The sequence below is a fragment of the Pleurodeles waltl genome, chromosome 9 (genome assembly GCF_031143425.1).
Source record: "Pleurodeles waltl isolate 20211129_DDA chromosome 9, aPleWal1.hap1.20221129, whole genome shotgun sequence".
NCBI lineage: Eukaryota > Metazoa > Chordata > Amphibia > Caudata > Salamandridae > Pleurodeles > Pleurodeles waltl.
In genome coordinates this window covers 19239820-19261881 of record NC_090448.1, presented here as the reverse complement: position 1 = coordinate 19261881, position 22062 = coordinate 19239820, and the positions used below count along the sequence as shown (strand labels likewise).

Here is a 22062-nt window from a genome sequence, read left to right as displayed (position 1 = left end):
TGAACTAGTCAGCCTACACAGATAGTCGGTTTAGGTTTCAGGGGGCACCTCTAAGGTGCCCTCTGGGGTGTATGTTACAATACAATGTACACTGGAATCATTGTGCATTTATTGTGCTGAGAAGTTTGATACCAAACTTCCCAGTTTTCAGTGTAGCCATTATGGTGCTGCGGAGTTCGTGTTTGACAGACTCTCAGACCATATACTCTTACGGCTACCCTGCACTTACAATGTCTAATGTTTTGCTTAGACACTGTAGGGGCACAGTGCTCATGCACTTGTGCCCTCACCTATGGTATAGTGCACCCTGCCTTATGGCTGTAAGGCCTGCTAGAGGGGTGACTTATCTATACTGCATAGGCAGTGTGAGGTTGGCATGGTACCCTGAGGGGAGTGCCATGTCGACTTACTCGTTTTGTCCTCACCAGCACACACAAGCTGGCAAGCAGTGTGTCTGTGCTGAGTGAGGGGTCCCCAGGGTGGCATAAGACATGCTGCATCCCTTAGAGACCTTCCCTGGCATCAGGGCCCCTGGTACCAGGGGTACCAGTTACAAGGGACTTACCTGGATGCCAGGGTGTGCCAATTGTGAAAACAAAAGTACAGGTTAGGGAAAGAACACTGGTGCTGGGGCCTGGTTAGCAGGCCTCAGCACACGTTCGAATCAAAACTTAGCATCAGCAAAGGCAAAAAGTCAGGGGGTAACCATGCCAAGGAGGCATTTCCTTACAGTACTGCATTCACTTGTTTGCCAACTCATCCACATTTCACCACAGCCAGCCCAAAGGAGGGGATACCACTGTGAAACAAAATGGTTTATTTCCTGTAAAAGTAGTTTTGCAGCTTGAAGAGCTTTCTGGGTTCACATGCAACCCTCCACCTTCCCAAGAAATGGGATAAGAAGCAAACAGGTTGAAGAAAGGAAAAAAGAATAAATAAATAAATAAATAAATAAATAAAAGGAAACAGGAGAAAGAAGAAAAAAGAAAAAAGAATCTGAAGATGGAAGCCACGCACAGGAACTTCTGACGTCACACAAAGGATGGACTAAGCACCAAATGGTTGTCAACGACACTCCCGAAAAAAAAAGAAAAAAGCCTAGATTAGAAGACAGCTTTACGGACCCAACCAATAAATGTCAGAATAATGGACTGCATGTGAATCCAGAAAAGGATTCATGCTGCAAAACTATTTAACAACCACCTACGACACCCCAACCACACTCTCCAAGTGCTGAAGAAAGATGGAGTAATCAAACCGGTGTTGGCTGCTGGAAAATAAATTAGCCTAAAAAGGGCAGGATTACTTGTATACATAATTTAAAAAATAGACAACTGAACGTGGAAGAGGGCAGCTTTTCCCTGCCCCAATCTGGGTGAAAAACAGAATGCGAGCTAACCCTATTTTATGAGTCTCAAAATAGTTTTGTAGTTGTAGGGCTGCTGCCCTTTCCAGAAACTTTAACATAAGATCTAATTTTTGGGATCTTTGGCTGCGAGCGGTATCATAATATATTTATTTATTTTTTGAAGCGGATGACCCCAGCTGGTTTAGTTTTAGCTATTATGTTCTAAGTAATGTGAAAAATGGGACTGTTATGACTTTCACCAAGGGATGATCCAGTAATTTCATTCATTGGTTTGTTGCTACAGAATATGGAATGCCACGAGTTATATATATTCCAATACCTGAATTTGAATGCAATTACAACTTGGCAGCTCCATTGAACAAAGACTTGGTGGTGTTAACATTCTTCTTTGCAAACCTTTTGTTCTTTGAACGTCACTTGTGTTTGTGAGAAATCCTGAGACAACACTGGGTAGAAAGATTAAGTATTGGATCAAATTAAAGTAAGGGTGGTGATGGGATAACCGTTTAGAGAGTTCGATTGTGGGTGAAAATGTTCTGCAGCATCAAGGAGACGCTGAATGAAGAATGTGGGATCTGCACTGGGTGACATACGGCTTCAATCCGCAGGCATCAGGGACGAGCCAGTAACATGAACATCAGAGATGCAGAGATCGGACTACGGGGAGACAAGTTTATTGTTGGGAGTGAACAGAACAGAGCAGCGCTGCTTGTCATGGGGGAAATGAACTGGCGCAACAAATGAACCGCAAACGGAGGCCAAAGTGGTGCCAATATTTCACAATCAGATGAAATCAATACTAGTTTGTTTTGTACCGTATTATCAAATGTTCCCTTTTTATATTAGTCTTTCTAAATTGTTTCCAGGTATGTAGGTGGATGTGTTATGTACGTGTACTACGAGGTGAATCCTACCGTGTCACTCACTGGGTGTCATGTGGAATGTCGCCAGCAGTTTGTTCCAATTCTTGAATCTGGGGTGAGTCCTCCTCAACTGCTCCTGTCACAGGATACCTGGCGGTGTCAAGAATCTTTTCTTCAGTAAAGCTTGTGCGCTTTGACCCTCACTGCCATTTATTGGGACCTGCACCAGGGACATGTGTGTTGCAATTATTATTAACACATTTTGAGGAACAAGTGGCCTCCTGTGGAAAGCCTCCTTCTGGGTCGGCTAGAGGATGCGTGCAATCTTCTCTTGTGAGGAGGGAGAGCTGGACGAAGAAGCATTACGCAGCAAGAATCATACGACAAACATGAGAAGTAAAAAGAGCAATACCTTGTCCGATCGGAGGCAGCACTGCTGCTGCTGGTGGTGCTTGACTCTGAATCGGAGCTGCTCCTGGGAAGATTGCAATCATTTCGATAGACTAGAAAACTCTTCTTCACAGGCTGGTTACTGCTACTGAACCCATTTGCTGGCAAGTCTGTATCAAAGAACGAATGGAAAAGGTAAGACGTAGATGTCCACTACACCTCATGGACACTGAAAGAGGTAGGTAAAAGTGATCGCTGTTTCAAAGGACACAGGACGATGGAACACAAGCAGTCAGCAATAAGTAACTAAATGGTTACTTACCTGTAGTAGTTTTACAGCTTGAAGAGATTTTTGTATTCACATGCTGTGCATTCTGCCATCTCGTGGATGGGTCTGCAATTGTGTCAATCTTCTCTTTTTTTTGTGGGCGTTGTCGTTTACCACTGTCTGATTGTATGCCAAACCACTTGTACAGCTTCATCATCATGTGCACTGCTACCATCTTCGGAATCTTTTTTCCCTTTTACAACATGTAGGTACTGAGGTTCCCCTTTTGTGGGGCTGAGTTGTTGATTTGGCCTGTCTGATCCATTTTTATTTCTGGGGAAGTGGGCGGGTTGCAGGTAAACCCCAAACACTCTTTGAGCTGTAAAACTACTCCTACAGGTAAGTTACCATATGATTTTACAGTATGACTCTTTTCTAGAGTCCCATGCTGTGCACTGATTTTATAGTGGTTTCTGTCATCTTAGGGAGGCTTGGTAGAAATGCATTTAAACTTGCACACAGGTGTTCTAGTGCATACAGATGTCATTGATCGAAACATTTGCTTGGAAGGCCAGGATTGGTCCCCTTTTTCCTAGTGGACTCTGCTTGGTTTGTTATTTAATGGCTTTCTACTTTTTTTTATTTTTTTTATCACACTTGAATTGCCTATACTATCCATTATGCAATGGTTCCCTTGGTTACCGGCGTCCCCTTGGTGCTTCAGCGAAAGAGATAAATAATTGATTTCCTTTTTCTTGGGTGCTTTGTTTCCTGGAGGTAGTACGTGACAGCTCTCTGTACACCTAGATTGTGCAGGGCTCTTTGGGTGAGCATCTTTGGCTGCCGGAAGAAAGCTGGCAGTTCTATGGATTGGTTAACATGAAAAGGTAATACTCCCTTAGGGAGGATTTGTGGTTTAGTCCTCATAACCCCACTGTCCTTATGTAATGAAATGGAAATATATTTAATAAAGCGTACGTATGCCCGAGGACGACATGGCGCTAACCACAGCCAGAAGCAAGAAAAGAAGGGAGAAAGCCCTGCTGTCTAAGAACTAGAAAACAGGTTTTAGGATTTTTCCTAAAACAATGGAATGAAGAGCAGTTCTTCAAATCCACCGGAAGAGTTCCACAGTTTCGTGGTCCCGTAGATAAAACTGCGTTCCCCTCTCCCCATGGGCTCTCTTGACTTGAGGGACCATCAGATTAAGAGTTGACGATAACCTCAGGGGCCTTGCTGGAACATACCAAACAAATGTATCTTTTAGATATTGTGGTCCAAGGCCATGCAGAGCTTCAAAAGCTATACATAGAACTTTAAAATCGATGCGCTTGTGCATGGGAAGCCGGTCCAGTTGGACCAGAGCCTCGAAGACTGACTGGTATTTCAGGATTCCTAAAAGGAGCCGAGCTTCGTCGTTTGGCATAATCTGTCATTTGTTCAGTAGCCGCTTCTGTAGGTTCATATACAAGGCATTGCAGTAATCTAATTTTGGAAGAATAATATGGTGATTACTAATTTCCTCAACTCTAAAGGTATAAAAGGAAGAGCCTTTCTTAAACGTTTCAGAGCAAGAAAGCAAGAGGCAGTAACTGCATTAGTGTGTTTGTCAAAGGAGAGCTGCTCATCAATGACAAAGCCCAGATCTTCAACCTTGGAAACTGGGACTGGGAGACTACCCAAGTCTCAAGGCCACCGATCTGGAGACCAGAAGGAAGTGTTGTTAGCTAGGAGCAACACTTATGTTTTGCTTGAATGCAATTTCAGACAATTATTTGACATCTAATCACTGATCTGCTGCATGCAACAAAAAAAAACATAGCTGCTGAATCTTGTTAATGGTTTCCATGCTGGTTCCCTGAGAAGGACGATCGGAATGACGTACACGTAACGAACAACAGAAAATCCGTATGATTTGATCAAAGAGGCCAGTGGTGTCACATATAAATTGAAACGGGTAGGGCTTAAAGAGGGCTTATAGAGGGACCACATAAGGAAAGGAGAAGGAACTAGAGGTAAAGTCATCCAAGGCTACAGATTGCTTTCTCTCAGAGAGAAAAGACTTGAGCAGATCTAAAGCTGAGCCTCCGATGCCCAGGGATTGAACACGGTCAATCAAAACCTCATGACTGACCGAGTGAAATGCGGCCATCAGATCCAACATGATCAGTGCTGCAGCACACCCCTTAACTAGTATGGACCTCAGTTCTTCCACAATACTGTTAGCAGGGCTTTCTCAGTGCTGTGCTGGTCTTTGAGTATGATTAAGAAAGCCATTGGATTCGATAAAGGAGGTCAAGCCTTTATTTATTGCCTTCGCCACAATCTTAGAAGGATAAGGGAGACAAGAGATGGGGCGGTAATTAATGCAGTCCATGGCATTAAGATGAGGCTTTTTTGTTTACTTTTTTAGCAAAGGCAGAATAGACGCTACCTTCTAAGCCTTTGGAAAGTAGCCTTGGCGAAACATTTTGTTAAAAATAGGAACCTGATGGCTGGTGATAATTCTGGGTACTGACTGCATTATGGATTTGGAAGAATGGTTCTAGAATGGTGAAAGTTTGCTGCCTCTGCGTAAGCAGGTGATGGCTACCTAGTAAAGTTGTCTTTAAGGTTAGTTATTCGAGTCCAGCTTTGTGAATTGTTTCAAATGGTTCCCACATTAGTTGAGCGAGTACTGCATTTAGGTTCCATATGGGTGTGAGTGCCGACCTTGGTAGGGCTACCCCATCGCTACTTCTAGGAACCTCTCTATGACCAGTAAGGTAATATAATGATTAATTACTGGTAGGAGTTGTTTTGCAGCTAGAAGAACTTTCTAGATTCACATGCTGTTCATTAATCTGCCATCTACTGGTTGGGTCTAGAACATCTTGTATTTAATAGTTCTCAGTTTTTGTGTGTTTTTTTTTTTGGCATTGACCACCTCTTCCATTTTGTTCTAACCTCCTGGGACGTCACAACCAGAAGCCTCCCCGTTGGCCACCATCTTCAGCTTCTTTTTTTTGGCTTCCTGTTAGTATCCTGTATGAATGAATGCTGAGATCAGTGGTATCAGTCAAAGAAAGTAAGCAAATTTCCCTGATCAATTTAACAACATTGCATTCTCTACGGACTGAAGGTATGGATGTCTGGAGGCGAAGAACTGGCATATTGCGTTTTGTGGTTTTGTAAACAAGTCTGTTTTTGGTGTTCCCCACCTTTGGTACACTCAAATACCGTCTGTTTCAGTTCCCACTCATGATATGGATGCTTGCCTGCTCAGTTTGGCTGCCGGCACACTGTTCACTCCTGGAAGATGTTTCACCGTTAAAGTTATCTGTCTTTGAATGGCCCATTTCTGTATCTGATGTACCACCCTTGAAAGAGAAAAGCACTTTGTTTCTTCTTGTTTGTTTAGATAAAACATTGTTGTTGTGTTGTCTGTTTGTATTTGTATTGATTTGTTCCACAACTGCTGCTGAAGGCCTTTAAGGCTAGGGACACAGTTTTTAACTCCAGGAGGTTTATGTGTTGTACCACTTCCTTGGGATGCCATATCCCTCTCACATCGAGTTTCCCAATCTGACATGTGAGGCATTTGTGGAGTTGGTCATTGTTGGGGCTGTAGCTATAAATGGTATTCCTCCTGTTATATTTGTTTCGTTCGACCTACTCATTCACTCTAGTGTCCTTTGTGTAACAATCACTAGATCCCCCAGCTCCCTGTTGCGTGTGGCCACTGACTCCGTAGCCATTCTTGGATTGGTCTCATGTGAAGCCTCACGTGTGGCATTGGTGGTATGCATAAGGCAATCATTCCCAATAGCTTCCCCACATTCCTCACTGTCTTAGACTGACCCCTGGGTAACAGAGAGCTTCTTGCATGAACGCTTGTACTCTCTCGTCACATGGAAACGCTTTCTCCTGAACTGAGTATCTTCGCTCCTAAAAAGAGTTTCTGTTGCTCTAGTTTTGGCAAAGACTTTTCTAAATTTATTGTGAATCCCAATGTATGTAGTGTTCTCATCACTGTCTCTATGTATTCTGCACTCTTTTGTGCATGGGTAGACATGCATTTCTATTCTTCTCAGATGAGCTGCCACTGCAGCTAGACATTTTGTGAAAACCCTTGGCGTGACTTTATGCCAGAGGGTAGCCCTTTGAATTGGTGTCCTGTTCATCACAAAACGCAGATGATTTTGTGCTTTGGATTTATTGGGATATGTACATACGCATGCTTTAAGATCTATGTTGCCATGAAATCCCCTTATTGGATTTCAATGAATAACCTCTTGTAAAGTTGTCATCTTGAATTTTTGCGTTCTTATGAATTTGTTTAAAAAACATAGGTCTAGTATAGGTCGCAGTGTCTTGTCTGGTTTTCTAACCAGAAAATATGTGAGTAGATTCCTTGATTTTTCTCCCTGGAGGGTACTCTTGTGATTGCTTGTTTTTGTAGCAGCACTTTTAGTTCCTTTTGTAGGTATGTTATTTCTTATTTGTTGTGTGTTTTTTTGTTTTGGGTAACGCGTTGCTGGCTGTTTTTCCAACCCTATACAGTATCCGTGTTGTATTATATGGAGTACACACTTGTCTGAAGTCATCTCCTGCCACTCGTGAAGAAAGTTTCCAATTCTTCCCCCCACCAGAGTTGCATGTGGGCGAATGGGTGTTTAATTTTACACAGTCGCTTTGATGGTGTCACTGCCCCTCTTGATGACAGGCTTCTTCCTCTAGTTTGTCCCTGAAAGGACTGTCTTGTGGCATTTGAAACCGCCACTGTTGTGAAACACACTATGCCGGCTCGTGCTTTGGAAGCTTTGATGCGGTGTTCCTGTGTAAAAACCACCTCGTCCTGCAGGTCTCCTATTTGAGGGTGTTTCCCTACGAGGCTGGCCCCTGAACTGTAGTGGCCTTACAGATTTTGCTGTGTCATTGACTTTTCTAATTTGGTGCAGCGTATCGTCTGCAGCTTTTCCAAACAGATGCCACCGTCGAAGGGGCTGTTGACTATGTTGGCATGTACTTAATTCTTGAAGCCGAATATTCGCGGCCATTTGTCGTCTCACAGTTGTTGCTGTCATCATCTGTCTTGCTACTTTCTCTGCTGCATCTAGTGTGACTTAGCAATGCCCTTCCCCTCTTCCGCTAGTGCTCCTGCCCTTTTTTGATGTTGTTCAGGCAGGTGTTTCATGAGCTCCACCATCTCTTCCCAGTTCCGATGGGCATAGCTGTTGAGTAAGGCATTTGAGTTTGCTGTCCTCCATTGATTAGCGGCTCCTCTTTCAAACTTTCTCCCCAACATATCAATCCTTTTGAGCTCCCTGTCCAGTAGGGGCCAGAGGTGGAAGGAATATTGGCTCTCTTCCTGGCTGTGGCCACGATGATTGAGTCACCACTACACTGCCCTAGATGTATGCCAGATCTTTGGAGGAGTGCTTGTACTTTTTCTCCATCCTAAGAGTTACTGCCCTGAAGGTTGCTGGCTCCTTAAAAGCCTCTCTCCCTTGGTCCATGGTGGTTGGCGGCAAAATGGTTGTATAGGGGCTTGTTTTGTAAGAGCACCATAGTTTCAAGCAGGAAACAAGTTTTTGCTTTCTCTTCTTCCATCTGAATATGTACGTTTCAGCTTTGAGTCTTCTTTTCTTATGTTCCGCTTCAAGTGTGCATTCTTCGGCGTTGAGGGTTTGCGGTGTTCTCTTTTTCAACATCGAAGTTTTGTCTGGTGTTGTAGTAGTCTGCTGTTTTCTGTTCCTTCTCTCAACTTCATTAATCCTTTGACATCGAAGTTTTTTCAGCACTTCCTCCGCCTGCGGTATCCTTTGAATGGGACTCGACGGGATCTTTGTGCCTTGTGTTGCCTTCGGTCGGCAAGATCTTCAGCGCAGTGGGCGACTTTTGCGAGACTTTTTTTTCACTCTACCACCATCATCATTTTCAGCATTAGAGCATTACCTGTACATGCACTTTTTCGCTTTTGATCTTTTGATGTTAATGATGTCTTTTTCAAAGTCGGAGTATTTACCTTATGCTTCCTCAGTGGCGTTTCCCGACTCCTCACTCAATAACCTAAAGCCTCTGAGTGAAGTAGTGTTCTTATGGCCCTGGATAGCATAATGTGCACACCTCGGCTTGTCTTGGGTATTCAGCATCATTGCCCTGAACTCTACTCAGGACACGCAGGAACCCGAGTCATGATCGGTTAAGCAGACAAAGGTTGAAAACCTGATGAGTGTCACTGTGCAAACTTGTGGTGGCACTGTTGACAGAAACGGAATGGCATGTTCTCCCTGCTGTTTATGCATTCTCTGTTTCTCAATGAAAAAAAGAATCTCCACCTACTTCGATTCGCCAATATCAATTTCCTGGAGATTTCTGAGTTTTTTCTCCGCTTCCCTTCGACGAAAAACTCTTGCTTCTTTTAATTCTCTTCAGGTTTGGAGATTTACCCGACGCTTCCAGGCCCAACTGAAAAAAAGAATATGAAGATGTCGACCAAGAGGGAGGCTTCCATGCTGGGCATATGGCGTCACAGGAGGATGGAACAAGCACCAAATGGTGGAAGTCGTCGACACCCCTCATCCCCCCAAAATAGGTAAATAAATAAATAAAACAGAGAAGGGGTACTAAAAACAAGAAATTCTGGATCCAACCACTGGATGGTGGAATAACGCACAGCATGTGAATTCAGAAAAGATTCACGCCGCGAAACAAGGCTTTCCCAAGTGACTCCGCTAGAACACACTATAATGGCAGACAGGTGAACTTCGAGTGATGCGTAGGTTAAGTTTCAATCTAGTAAGTGAGTCACGTATTTTAAGACGTTGGCCCGCCCGGTTCTATTATTGATAAGACCTTGTTTTGTGCAGCAGAGTATACATCTGCTCCACTTTGTAGTAAAGCCTTTGTGTGTACCTAGAGGGAGACAGAGATGTCTGAACTGTAAGTACTCAGGAGTCAGGCTGCTAGGCTGAAGCTGATCTGTTCCAGGTGGCAGACCTCCCCCCCTGTATTGTGAGTAGATACTGGGGTACCAGAAGGCTTACCCTTCCTACCCACGAGATCTCTAGTAGGTCCAAGAAACATGTCTGTCTTCCCACTTTGGGGCTATTCAGATTAACGTCATGTTTGAGTGCTTGAATCTGTCTATCATTGGGACACAAAGGTCCGACTAGTGTACAGATAGGGCATTACCCTTGGAACAATGGTGTGGTTACATGGACGCAAAGTTTCTACATTTTACGTTCTCTTAACTTGCAAACAAATCACTGCCCTCAGAGTTTGTTGTTTTAGCTTCCACTTGAGTGGTGAGGTTGCTTGTCTTCATGTACGTTTTGAATGCTGTAAGTGTACTGCTACCAGGGTTGTTTCCCTTTGAAGGGCCTATTTGCATTTGCCCTTGAACCAGTTTGACATTTGTAAGACCTAGTTACTCCCTGCTTGTTCCGAGAGAACATTGCAGATGTACTGTCTATATCGATTAGTACAGTCTTTCCAATTACCTGTGTCTGGAAAGACTTTAGTGCAAGGAACACAGATTTGAGTTCTAACACATTTATGTGTTTAACTGCCTCTATCAGGCTCCCTAGGTCACTGATCTTGAGGGTCCACATGTGTTTTGCAGATCCTGAGTGGGACGCATCTGTGGTGATGGTCACTGTTGGACTTGGCAGTTTGAAGGGTCTCTGCACGGTAACAAGGTCTGTGCTGCACTATTTTATTTTATCTCCTTCTGAATGCCTTCTGTGACAACCACTAAACCCTCCCATCTCACCATGGCTTGTGACTGCGTGTGCTGCAACCATTCCTGGACTGGATGTATGCGTAGTCCGGAATTTGGTATGAGTGGAATGCAGAATGCCATCATCCCCTTTGGCTTCATTATCAATCTCACTGTCAGTGACTGCCACTTCTGGAAGAGTTTGGGCTGTCAATGCCTTGATCCTCTAGGGCACTGGGTATTTTCTTGCCTTTCTTCAATTTAGTGTTGCTCCCAGAATCACGTTCTCTTGTTCTGGAAGCGGGAAGGACTTTTCTTAGTTTACTGTGAAACCTAGTTTGTGTAGGTTTGTACCACAGTTGACTGTTCTCCTGATATTGGCGTTGCAAATTTGCTTTCACCAACCAATCATCTAGGTATGGTTAAACATAAAGACTTTTGGTGCAGACTTTATGCCCAAGGGTACCACCTTGAACTGGTTAATCACCTTGTCATTGATGAGTATGAGGTACCCCTGTGTCTGGATTAATTGGAATGTGCAGGTAAGCATCTTTTAGGCCTACCATGGCCATGTAGTCGTCTCTTGATAAGAGGAAGGGCATCTTGCTACATTGTCATTACGAAGCATTAACTTTATATGCATTTATTACTGTCTGAGGTCTAAGACCCAGCCGAAGGACTGATCTGATTTTGGAAAGAGGAATTATGAGTAGACCCTTTTTGGAGCTTTTTTGGGGACTCTTTCTACAACTCGTTTCTTTGGATGACCTCTTTTACCTTCTGCTGTAGCTGGACAAACTCAATCAAGTGTGCCCTCTAACTTGGTGGTTTGGAGGGTGGATATTTGAGAACTTTGATGCAATATTTTGTTACATTCAGTATCCACGTGTCTGAGACAACTGACTCTCAATCGAGGAGAAACGCCCATATCCTGCCGCCACCCACTGGAGTTTTGTGCTGAGACAGTGAATGAAGAAAGTCACTAGGCAGCTGGCCCTGAATATTTTGGGCTTGACCTCTTCCCCGAATCTCCTCAGAAAGGGCTGATGTGAAAGGTGCTGTAACTGGCATGGGGCGTCCAGTGGCACAGATATCTGATTAAAGGCTAGTTGTTGTAGGGCTGCTCCGTGTTGGAAAACTCCCTCTGTTTGGTGGTCTTCTGGCTGCCTTAACCCTGCTGCAGAGCCTCCATTGCCTTAGCTGTCTTATTGCCCCTTTTAATTTGCTGTAAGGCCTGGCCCACCACCTGAGCGGCACCTGTGAACAGCATATTAACGCATGCGGCTTGTACCTGTGGCTTGAATCCGGAGACTCTTATTCAGGTTTAGCTTCTCAAGGTTGTCCCAGTGCATATTTACCCGCTGGCTGAGTCTGCTACGTTACGGGCAGACTCAAGGCAAGTGTTGGCAATAGCTTTCCTTATTGCAAAACCATCTTTGCTCTCTTTTTTTATTTGCTCTGGGAGATGTTGCTTGATTTGTTTCATTTCCTTCCACTGGTGTGCTGAGTGGCGCACTGGAGTTGGCAATTCTCCTCTGGTGGGTCTGCCGCTTTCTGCATTTTCCTGCTCACCATCTCCATCTGCTTACCTTACTTGTATGGCAGAGGTCCCAATGAAGAGGGAGCACTCACTTTTTTCCTGGCCGTGGTGACGAAGTAAGAAGCCACATTTCCTTTGATGTAGCTGGGGTCTTGCGAGGTGAGCCTGTACCTTTTTCTCAGCACACAGACATTGCCTTTGAAATGGCTGTTTCTCAAAAGTCTCCCTCCTTTAGTCAAAAATGCTTAGGAGCATCAAGAGGTAGCAATTGCTTTTTAGATCAGGCATCAGTGTTTCAAGCTGAAAACTCAATTCTGCCTGTTACTCTTTGTGATGCACCACATATGTGTCTGCTGCCTTCTTTACAAGAGTGCTGTAGACAGTCCGATCAACTGGGGGTGGTGGCCTTGAGGGAGTTGTCCATACTTTTCTTTGGGCAGTCGGCGTGGACGACCTGCAAATCTTCATCCGGTGGTTCTTGTTCCTCAAGCATGGTAGTGTGTCCGTCATCCGCATAGTCGAAGAACTCCTCTTTCTCAAATCTAGAGTGGTTGCCCGGTCGAAGTCAGTATGTTGTCCTTTGGCGTGTTTCCGTTCAGACAACCTTAGTGAGATGTGAATCCCCTTCAACATGCCAAAGTCTTTTTTTCCTTTGAAGGAGTGCCACCATTTCAGCTTTGAGCCAGTTGTGCTGTTACCTTTTATGCTTCTCGGTCAGCCTCTCTCCAGGCTTTCCTCGCGGTTTCCAATCTCTCTACATCGATCACTCTTTCTGTGGTGTCTTAGTTCCTATCCTCGAGTCGGCTCTGTATCTTCAACGTTTTCTTTGTCGTCACTGAATATGCTGAGGATGTTGAGGCAGGGTTGTCTTTTGTGCCTCAACCATAGCATAGTGCACCCAGCGTTGCTTCTCTCGCATTCACCATCAATGGTTGGAATTTGCGCCGGTCTTGCATCCTTCAGCACCACTTTCCCTTGGAAGGCAAATGTTACAAAGTTTGTGTAGATGTTTTTTCACACATTTATGGTGGTCCTTTGGGAGGGATTTAAGAGGTATTCCCATTTTGCCTAGCGTTCCCACCTCTCTACACCCTCCGACCACGTGCCCTTGGACCAACAAGTTTTCCCCTGATGCTATTTAAAAAAAAATGTCATGTTCAGAGTCACGCGTGTTATTCAGTGGATTAATTTGTTCTTTTCTTTTTGATTTTGTTGATTTTTGAGTTTTTAGTGATTACTAAAGACGATGCACTGTATCTCCGATGTCACAGAGATAAAGACATCCTATCAAAGGATGGCCGTCGACAAAACCCACAAAAAAATATATATAGAATTCCAGATCCAACAACCAGATTGCATACCAACAAACAGCATTTGAACTCAGAAAAGAATCACCCTGCAAAACAAATGCCCACTGTGTGCACTTCTGAGACATTGGCCAGAGGAGAGAGAGGCGTAAGCATCTGCAGAGGACACATCAGGAGGCCAAGCGACAGACTTGGGAGAAAGTACTTCTAAATTGCAACTGATTTAAAGCAAGAGTGGCAGCTCCCACAGTACAAGGACTGGTAAGGCAAGAGCAGCATCACACCCAGAAGAGTAAAAATAGACCACACTTCTGCAGTTAGGACAAATTTAAGCAGCAGTGACAACATGCTTACAGCATTAGGAACGGGAAACCCAGACACCCAGAACAAAAGGATCAGCAGCTACATTGAAGATCATTAGACTGTATTCGAATAACTTAATAAAAGCAGAAATGGCAATAAATGTGCCCTCTGGAGGTCTGAGCCCTTGTTGGTTATAGCAGTGTAATGTTTTGACAGAATATTGGACAAGTGAAAGCAATTCTGCAGCATTAAACTGAAAATGCAAATGTGATAATGCTTTGGAGAGCATATCACAGAAAGCTGTCCTTGGATTACAGAAAGCTAATAATTAGGGGTGGGTGGTGAACTCAGCTTGCAGAGTTTTTCCCACTTTGCGCTCCGCTTAGAGGGAGGAGTTTCTTCCTCATTTGTGCTTGCCAATGTTAAGTGGGTGACCGCGATTGAGGAACATCCTACTCAAGAGATTCCAGACCACCTCCTGGTGAGATTTTTCAGCGCGGGCAGTCGTGGATGGTCGCTATCGCTTGCGCTGATAAACCTTCAGTTCGCTTTGAGGAACCTGCAGTTCGAGTAGAAAATCTACTCCAGCGTCAGAAAAAAAGACGGGCACTTTTGTGCTACGCGTGGGGCAGTTCGCGATAAATTTATAGCGCGGGTCAAACACCTGGCACTAATAATCAGCGTGAGCTAACGCACCCTGCTGCTCGCGGAACTCTACGTAGCGCCACAGAGTTTTTTGGTCACTTCGCAGAGATCCTCATAGCGGAACTCTGCCCAGGTCCACTAACAATACACACAACACAACAGTAGTTCGCTAATTAAAGGAGCCAATTCACAGCGCAAAGGGAAATACTGACAAAATTAGCTGAGCCTCTGCTGAAAAGAAGAGGGCATGATGGAATACACAAGAAGAGGTCTGACTCAAAGGATAGATATATGGTTAAAATCTCCATGTTGCAGCGTGAATCCTTGAGCATAGGGAAACATTTTATTTTTATTTATGTATTTCTAGAGTACGAGCCTACATGAAGGAATGGATGTCCTGGGAATCAGCCTGTAGCCATGACCCTGATCTGGAAAGTGAACTAAGGACAGGGTGCCCAAAAGAGGTGGATTTTCAGATGGTTCAGAAAACTCCTGAGATCAGTGATAGCACACATCGACATAGTATGAGAGTTCCAGGCTTTAGCTGTGAGCACTGGAAGAGATTTGCCTCTCTTGCAAGCTTGTTTGAAGCAAGAACCAAATACAAGATTAGTCTTTGCAGAACGGAGGGACCTTGTTGGTATTCAGGATAGCAATACCTTGTGTTAGTAAATAGGAAGACCCATACAGTACCTTGGCAAATAAACTTCTATATAAACATATTTTGTGAATAGGAAAACAGTGCAAAGTGAGTAGATGAGGAATGAAAATGTCACTTACCCAGTGTACATCTGTTCGTGGCATCAGTCGCAGTAGATTCGCATGTTCTGCAATAGCTCGCCATCTGGTGTTGGGCCGGAGTGTTACAAGTTGTTTTTCTTCGAAGAAGTCTTTCGAGTCACGGGACCGAGTGACTCCTCCTTTTGTCTCCATTGCGCATGGGCGTCGACTCCATCTTCGATTGTTTTTCCCCGCAGAGGGTGAGGTAGGAGTTGAATTGTAGTAATAGTGCCCATGCAATGGAGTGACTAAGTATGCACCTATTTAAGGTTGAGATGATACATATATAAATAATTGAAGGTAACTTCCAAACTGCTACAGGCTCCCGGGGAGGCGGATGGGCACATGCGAATCTACTGCGACTGATGCCACGAACAGATGTACACTGGGTAAGTGACATTTTCAGTTCGATGGCATCTGTCGCTGTAGATACGCATGTTCTGCAATAGACTAGTAAGCAGTTATTTCCCCAAAAGCGGTGGATCAGCCTGTAGGAGTGGAAGTAGTCTGAAATAATGTCCTTAATACAGCTTGACCTACTGTGGCTTGTTGTGCGGATAACACGTCTACACAGTAGTGCTTGGTGAATGTGTGAGGCGTAGACCATGTGGCTGCCTTACATATTTCTTGCATTGGGATGTTTCCTAGAAAGGCCATGGTAGCACCTTTCTTTCTGGTTGAGTGTGCCCTTGGTGTAATGGGCAGCTGTCGTTTAGCTTTAAGGTAGCAGATTTGGATGCATTTAACTATCCATCTGGCTATACCTTGTTTTGAAATTGGGTTTCATGCGTGAGGTTTTTGAAATGCAATAAAGAGTTGTTTAGTCTTTCTGATGTTTTTTGTTCTGTCAATGTAATACATTAATGCTCTTTTGACATCTAATGTATGTAGTGCCCTTTCAGCTACGGTATCTGGCTGTGGAAAGAACACTGGAAGTTCCACTGTTTGATTTAGATGGAACGGTGAAATAACCTTTGGCAAAAATTTAGGATTGGTCCTTAGGACGACTTTATTTTTGTGTAGTTGTATAAAAGGTTCCTGTATAGTAAACGCCTGAATCTCGCTTACTCTTCTCAGGGAAGTAATGGCGATGAGAAATGCCACCTTCCAGGTTAGGAACTGTATGTCGCAGGAGTGCATGGGTTCAAAAGGTGGACCCATAAGTCTAGTTAGGACAACATTTAGGTTCCATGAAGGAACAGGTGGTGTTCTTGGTGGTATAATTCTCCTAAGGCCCTCCATGAATGCTTTAATGACTGGTATTTTATATAGGGAAGTTGAATAGGTAGTTTGCAGGTATGCAGATATTGCTGCAAGGTGTATTTTAATGGAAGAGAAAGCCAGGTTAGATTTTTGTAAGTGAAGCAAGTAACCCACTACATGTTCTGGAGTTGTGTGTAATGGTTGTATTTGATTAATATGGCAGTAGCAAACAAACCTCTTCCATTTACTTGCATAGCAGTGCCTGGTGGATGGCCTTCTTGCTTGTTTTATGACTTCCATACATTCTTGGGTAAGTTGTAAGTGCCCGAATTCTAGGATTTCAGGAGCCAGATTGCTAGATTCAGCGATGCTGGATCTGGGTGTCTGATCTTTTGGTTGTGCTGTGTCAACAGATCTGGCCTGTTGGGCAATTTGATGCAGGGTACCACTGATAGGTCTAGCAGCGTTGTGTACCAGGGTTGCCTTGCCCAAGTTGGTGCTATCAATATGAGTTTGAGTTTGCTTTGACTGAGTTTGTTTACCAGGTAAGGAAGGAGAGGGAGAGGAGGAAAAGCGTAAGCAAATATCCCTGACCAGTTCATCCATAGGGCATTGCCTTGGGATTGTTTGTGTGGGTACCTGGATGCGAAGTTTTGGCATTTTGCGTTCTCCCTTGTCGCAAACAAGTCTATCTGAGGTGTTCCCCAGAGTTTGAAATAAGTGTTCAGAATTTGGGGGTGAATTTCCCATTCGTGGACCTGTTGGTGATCTCGAGAGAGATTGTCTGCGAGTTGATTTTGTATCCCTGGTATAAACTGTGCAATTAGGCGAATTTGGTTGTGAATTGCCCAATGCCAAATTTTTTGTGCTAGCAGGCTTAACTGCGTGGAGTGCGTCCCTCCCTGCTTGTTTAGATAATACATTGTTGTCATGTTGTCTGTTTTGACGAGAATGTATTTGTGAACTATTATTGGTTGGAAAGCTTTTAGTGCTTGAAAAACTGCTAGCAGTTCTAGGTGATTGATATGCAGTTTTGTTTGATGTACGTTCCATTGTCCTTGTATGCTGTGTTGATTGAGGTGTGCTCCCCACCCTGTCATGGAAGCATCTGTTGTTATTACGTATTGTGGCACTGGGTCTTGGAAAGGCCGCCCCTTGTTTAAATTTATGTTGTTCCACCATAGAAGCGAGAGGTAAGTTTGGCGGTCTATTAACACCAGATCTAGAAGGTGACCCTGTGCTTGAGACCACTGTGATGCTAGGCATTGTTGTAAGGGCCTCATGTGCAGTCTTGCGTTTGGGACAATGGCTATGCATGATGACATCATGCCTAGGAGTTGTAATACCATCTTTGCCTGTATCTTTTGTGTTGGATACATGCGTTGTATGATGGTGTTGAAATTTTGAATTCTTTGTGGACTTGGAGTGGCTACTCCCTTTGATGTGTCTATTATGGCTCCCAGGTATTGTTGTACCTTGCGTGGCAGAATTTTGGATTTTGTGAAATTGACGGTGAACCCGAGTTTGAAGAGGGTTTGTATGATCTGATTTGTGTGATTTGAGCACTGTATGAACGAATGGGCCTTGATTAGCCAGTCGTCCAAATATGGGAACACATGTATTTGCTGCCTTCTTATGTGTGCAGCGACTACCGCTAGACATTTGGTAAAGACTCTTGGTGCGGTTGTTAATCCGAAAGGCAGTACCTTGAATTGGTAATGTATTCCTTTGAATACGAACCTTAGGTATTTCCTGTGAGATGGGTGTATTGGTATATGGAAATAAGCATCCTTGAGGTCTAAAGTTGCCATGTAGTCGTGTAGTTTTAGCAATGGCAATACTTCTTGTAGTGTGACCATGTGGAAGTGGTCTGATTTGATGAAAGTGTTCACTACTCTGAGGTCTAGGATTGGTCTCAGCGTTTTGTCCTTCTTTGGTATCAGAAAGTACAGTGAGTAAACTCCTGTGTTTATTTGTGTGTTTGGCACTAATTCGATTGCATTCTTTTGCAATAGTGCCTGCACTTCTATCTCCAGGAGATTGGAATGGTGTGTTGTTAAATTTTGTGCTTTTGGTGGTATGTTTGGAGGGAATTGTAGAAATTCTATGCAATAACCATGTTGGATAATTGCTAGAACCCAAGTGTCTGTAGTGATTTCCTCCCATGCTTTGTAATAATGACCTATTCTTCCCCCCACTGGTGTTGTGTGGAGGGGGTGAGTGACATGTGAGTCATTGTTTAGTAGTAGGGGTTTTGGGGCTTTGAAATCTCCCTCTATTTCTAGGGAATTGCCCTCCTCTATATTGTCCCCGAAAACCTCCTCTATACTGTCCCTGGTAAGTGGACGGTGTTGCTTGTGAGGTGCTGGCTTGTGTGCTTTGACCCCGAAACCCCCCTCGAAAGGGCGTTTTACGGAATGTGCTGTAATTCCCTCTGCTCTGCGGGGAGTAGAGTGCGCCCATGGCTTTGGCAGTGTCCGTATCTTTTTTGAGTTTCTCAATCGCTGTGTCCACTTCTGGACCGAACAGTTCTTTTTCATTAAAAGGCATATTGAGAACTGCTTGTTGAATCTCTGGTTTAAATCCAGACGTTCGGAGCCATGCATGCTGTCTGATAGTTACAGATGTATTAATTGTCCGTGCAGCTGTATCTGCAGCGTCCATGGAGGAACGTATCTGGTTGTTGGAGATGGTCTGTCCCTCCTCAACCACTTGTTTCGCCCTATTTTGGAAGTCCTTGGGCAGATGTTCAATGAGATGTTGCATCTCGTCCCAGTGGGCTCTGTCATAGCGCGCAAGTAGTGCCTGGGAGTTCGCGATGCGCCACTGGTTTGCAGCTTGTGCTGCGACTCTTTTACCAGCTGCATCGAACTTGCGGCTTTCTTTATCTGGGGGTGGTGCATCTCCAGATGTGTGAGAGTTGGCCCTTTTCCTAGCTGCTCCTACAACAACAGAGTCTGGTGGCAGCTGTGTAGTGATGAAAACCGGGTCCGTAGGAGGCGGCTTATACTTCTTTTCCACCCGTGGTGTGATTGCCCTACTTTTGACCGGCTCCTTAAATATGTCTTTTGCGTGCCGGAGCATACCAGGGAGCATAGGCAGGCTTTGGTAGGAGCTGTGGGTGGAGGAGAGTGTGTTGAACAAGAAATCATCCTCGACCTGTTCTGAGTGGAGGCTTACGTTATGAAATTGTGCTGCTCTAGCCACCACCTGAGAGTACGCGGTGCTGTCTTCTGGTGGAGATGGCTTTGTAGGGTAGGCCTCCGGGCTGTTATCTGACACTGGGGCGTCGTATAGGTCCCATGCGTCCTGATCTTGGTCACCCTGGCTCATGGTGGTGTGAGCTGGGGAGTGAGATGGAGTTTGTGCTGGTGAAACGTTAATCACGGGCGGAGGAGAGGGTGGTGGTGTAATTCTTTTAACCACTTTTGGTTGTGGTGCTTGTTCCGTCTGGAACTCCAACCTTCTCTTTCTCCTAATGGGGGGAAGGGTGCTTATTTTTCCTGTCCCCTGCTGAATGAAGATACGCTTTTGCGTATGGTCCACATCAGTTGCTTGTAGCTCTTCCTCAAACCTATGCTTTTGCATTTGGGAGGTTAGCGAGTGCTCTTCTGTATAAGAGCCTGAAGCTGGGTCGCTTGCAGTTTGTTTCGGCGTCGAAACTTTGTCTGCGTGTTTTTTCGGCTCCGAGGTGACTTTTTTCCTTTTCGGGGCCGAAATCTCTCGGCGTCGATCTGTTTCGGTGCCGCTGTCTCGGCGTCGAGCCGTGTCCACACCGGTATCTCGGTGTCGAGGCTTGTCTCCAGCACTTTCTCGGTCCCGAGAAGGCTGCGTGCCGGTGTCTCGACCGGAGTCGGACGATCTCGGCACTGTTTTGGCCTTTTTCGGTGCCGACGGTCGGTCACCGAATTTATGGGTCGAGCCATGGCCTGGTGGCAGTGGCGTCCCCTGGGCCTTGTAAATGTTTCTCTGTGTGTTTTTCGACGTCTTACTCACGGTTTGTGTATCGTCGAATCCTTCGGAGTCTGAGTCTTGGATCGAGAAGGTACCTTCCTCCTCCTGTTCCTCGAACTCCCGTCGGGCTGTCGGTGCGGACGCCATTTGAAGTCTTCTGGCTCGACGGTCTCGGAGTGTTTTTCGGGACCGGAACGCACGACAGGCCTCGCAGGTGTCTTCGCTGTGCTCAGGTGACAGGCACAGGTTGCAGACCAAGTGTTGGTCTGTGTAGGGGTATTTATTGTGGCATTTGGGGCAGAAACGGAACGGGGTCCGTTCCATCGGCGTTCCTCAGCACGCGGTCGGGCCGACCAGGCCCCGACGGAGGATCGAAAAACTACCCCGAAGGGCACCGGAGCTCTTCGATCTTCGATGCGGTGTTGAATCTAAGTACGCCGATCCCGAACGCAACAATACCGACGAAAATCTTCCGAAATTAACTATTTTTTCCGTTCCGAAACTCGGAGCGACAGGAACACGTCCGAACCCGATGGCGGAAAAAAAACAATCGAAGATGGAGTCGACGCCCATGCGCAATGGAGACAAAAGGAGGAGTCACTCGGTCCCGTGACTCGAAAGACTTCTTCGAAGAAAAACAACTTGTAACACTCCGGCCCAACACCAGATGGCGAGCTATTGCAGAACATGCGTATCTACAGCGACAGATGCCATCGAACATGTAGATTTGTCAGTTTAGACGAAGGATGAGGCGAGCTGCAATGTTCTGTAAACACCGACCTGGTACTGTGGTGCCTGATTGTTAACTGATATGAAGATCATTCTCTACTGTGCTGGGAGTCAATTAGGTGACCTGGATGCCGTGAAGTGATTTATTTAAAAGAGCCACATAGTCGAATCATAGAATTCTGAAGTGTATGGATCTGGTATGTTGGGAGGCTTGCACACATAGATTTGTGACAGTCAAGGAGAGAGTTAGAGGTATCTCTGACAATTAGAGATCTATCTTCAAAAGCAAGCAATAGGATGACGAGCTTAACATTCTGGTTATGTAGGATAATGTGTAGGTATTAAACAACACGTCAGCTTGAACAAGGGAGCCCAGATTTGTTGCTTTCTTAACCAGTAGGATGTTGTATTAGAAAAACAGAAGCTCAGTTTTAGAACTATAAATTTGGGGCTGTTAGCAGCCATCATCTCCTTAACTCTGCTAAGGACATTAGGTTTTAACAGGGAAATTGTCTTTGGAGAATTTGATGTACACTTCTGTGTCACAGACACAAGACTGGAAGAGGAGCCAAATATAAGAGGACAGGAGACTGGTGAGTTTTTGGGGGTGTAATGACCCCATAAACCATCAGCTGGGAATGGTGCACTGCGAAACAAAGAGGTGAATCAATTCAGAAAGTCTTGGTGGTTAAACAGAACCGGTATAAGAAAAAAAAAAGAGGGCTTGGTCAGATGTCAGCAGAGATTTAGCTAGTAAGGACTTCAGTAGGGTTGATTATTGTTTAATAAATGGAGCCATCCCTCGGTTAATCTACCTCCTTAGGTTATCACAGAAGCATTGAGAAAAAGAGATAGTGTGCGACTGTGGGTTAAATGTGGTAATTTTGAAAGGCATTTTGGGTGTATTTTTAAACCTTTCAATGACTATACTCCCATGACATTTTTGGGTTTTGACAATGTATTTAAGGAAACTCTGATAAGGGGCCTCATCTTGAGGTCTCCAACGTTC

At 44.8% G+C, this 22062-nt stretch overlaps 1 protein-coding gene across 2 annotated transcripts in view; it reads right to left on the bottom strand.

Moving 5' to 3' along the window:
• Positions 1-22062, bottom strand: part of BRPF1 (bromodomain and PHD finger containing 1) — a 215638-nt gene that overhangs the window by 47899 nt on the left and 145677 nt on the right. For both annotated transcript variants that reach the window (XM_069206142.1, XM_069206141.1), the window contains exon 11: positions 2645-2792. In XM_069206142.1, the coding sequence (XP_069062243.1) occupies positions 2645-2792 (148 nt within the window). The remainder of the gene's footprint in view (positions 1-2644; positions 2793-22062) is intronic.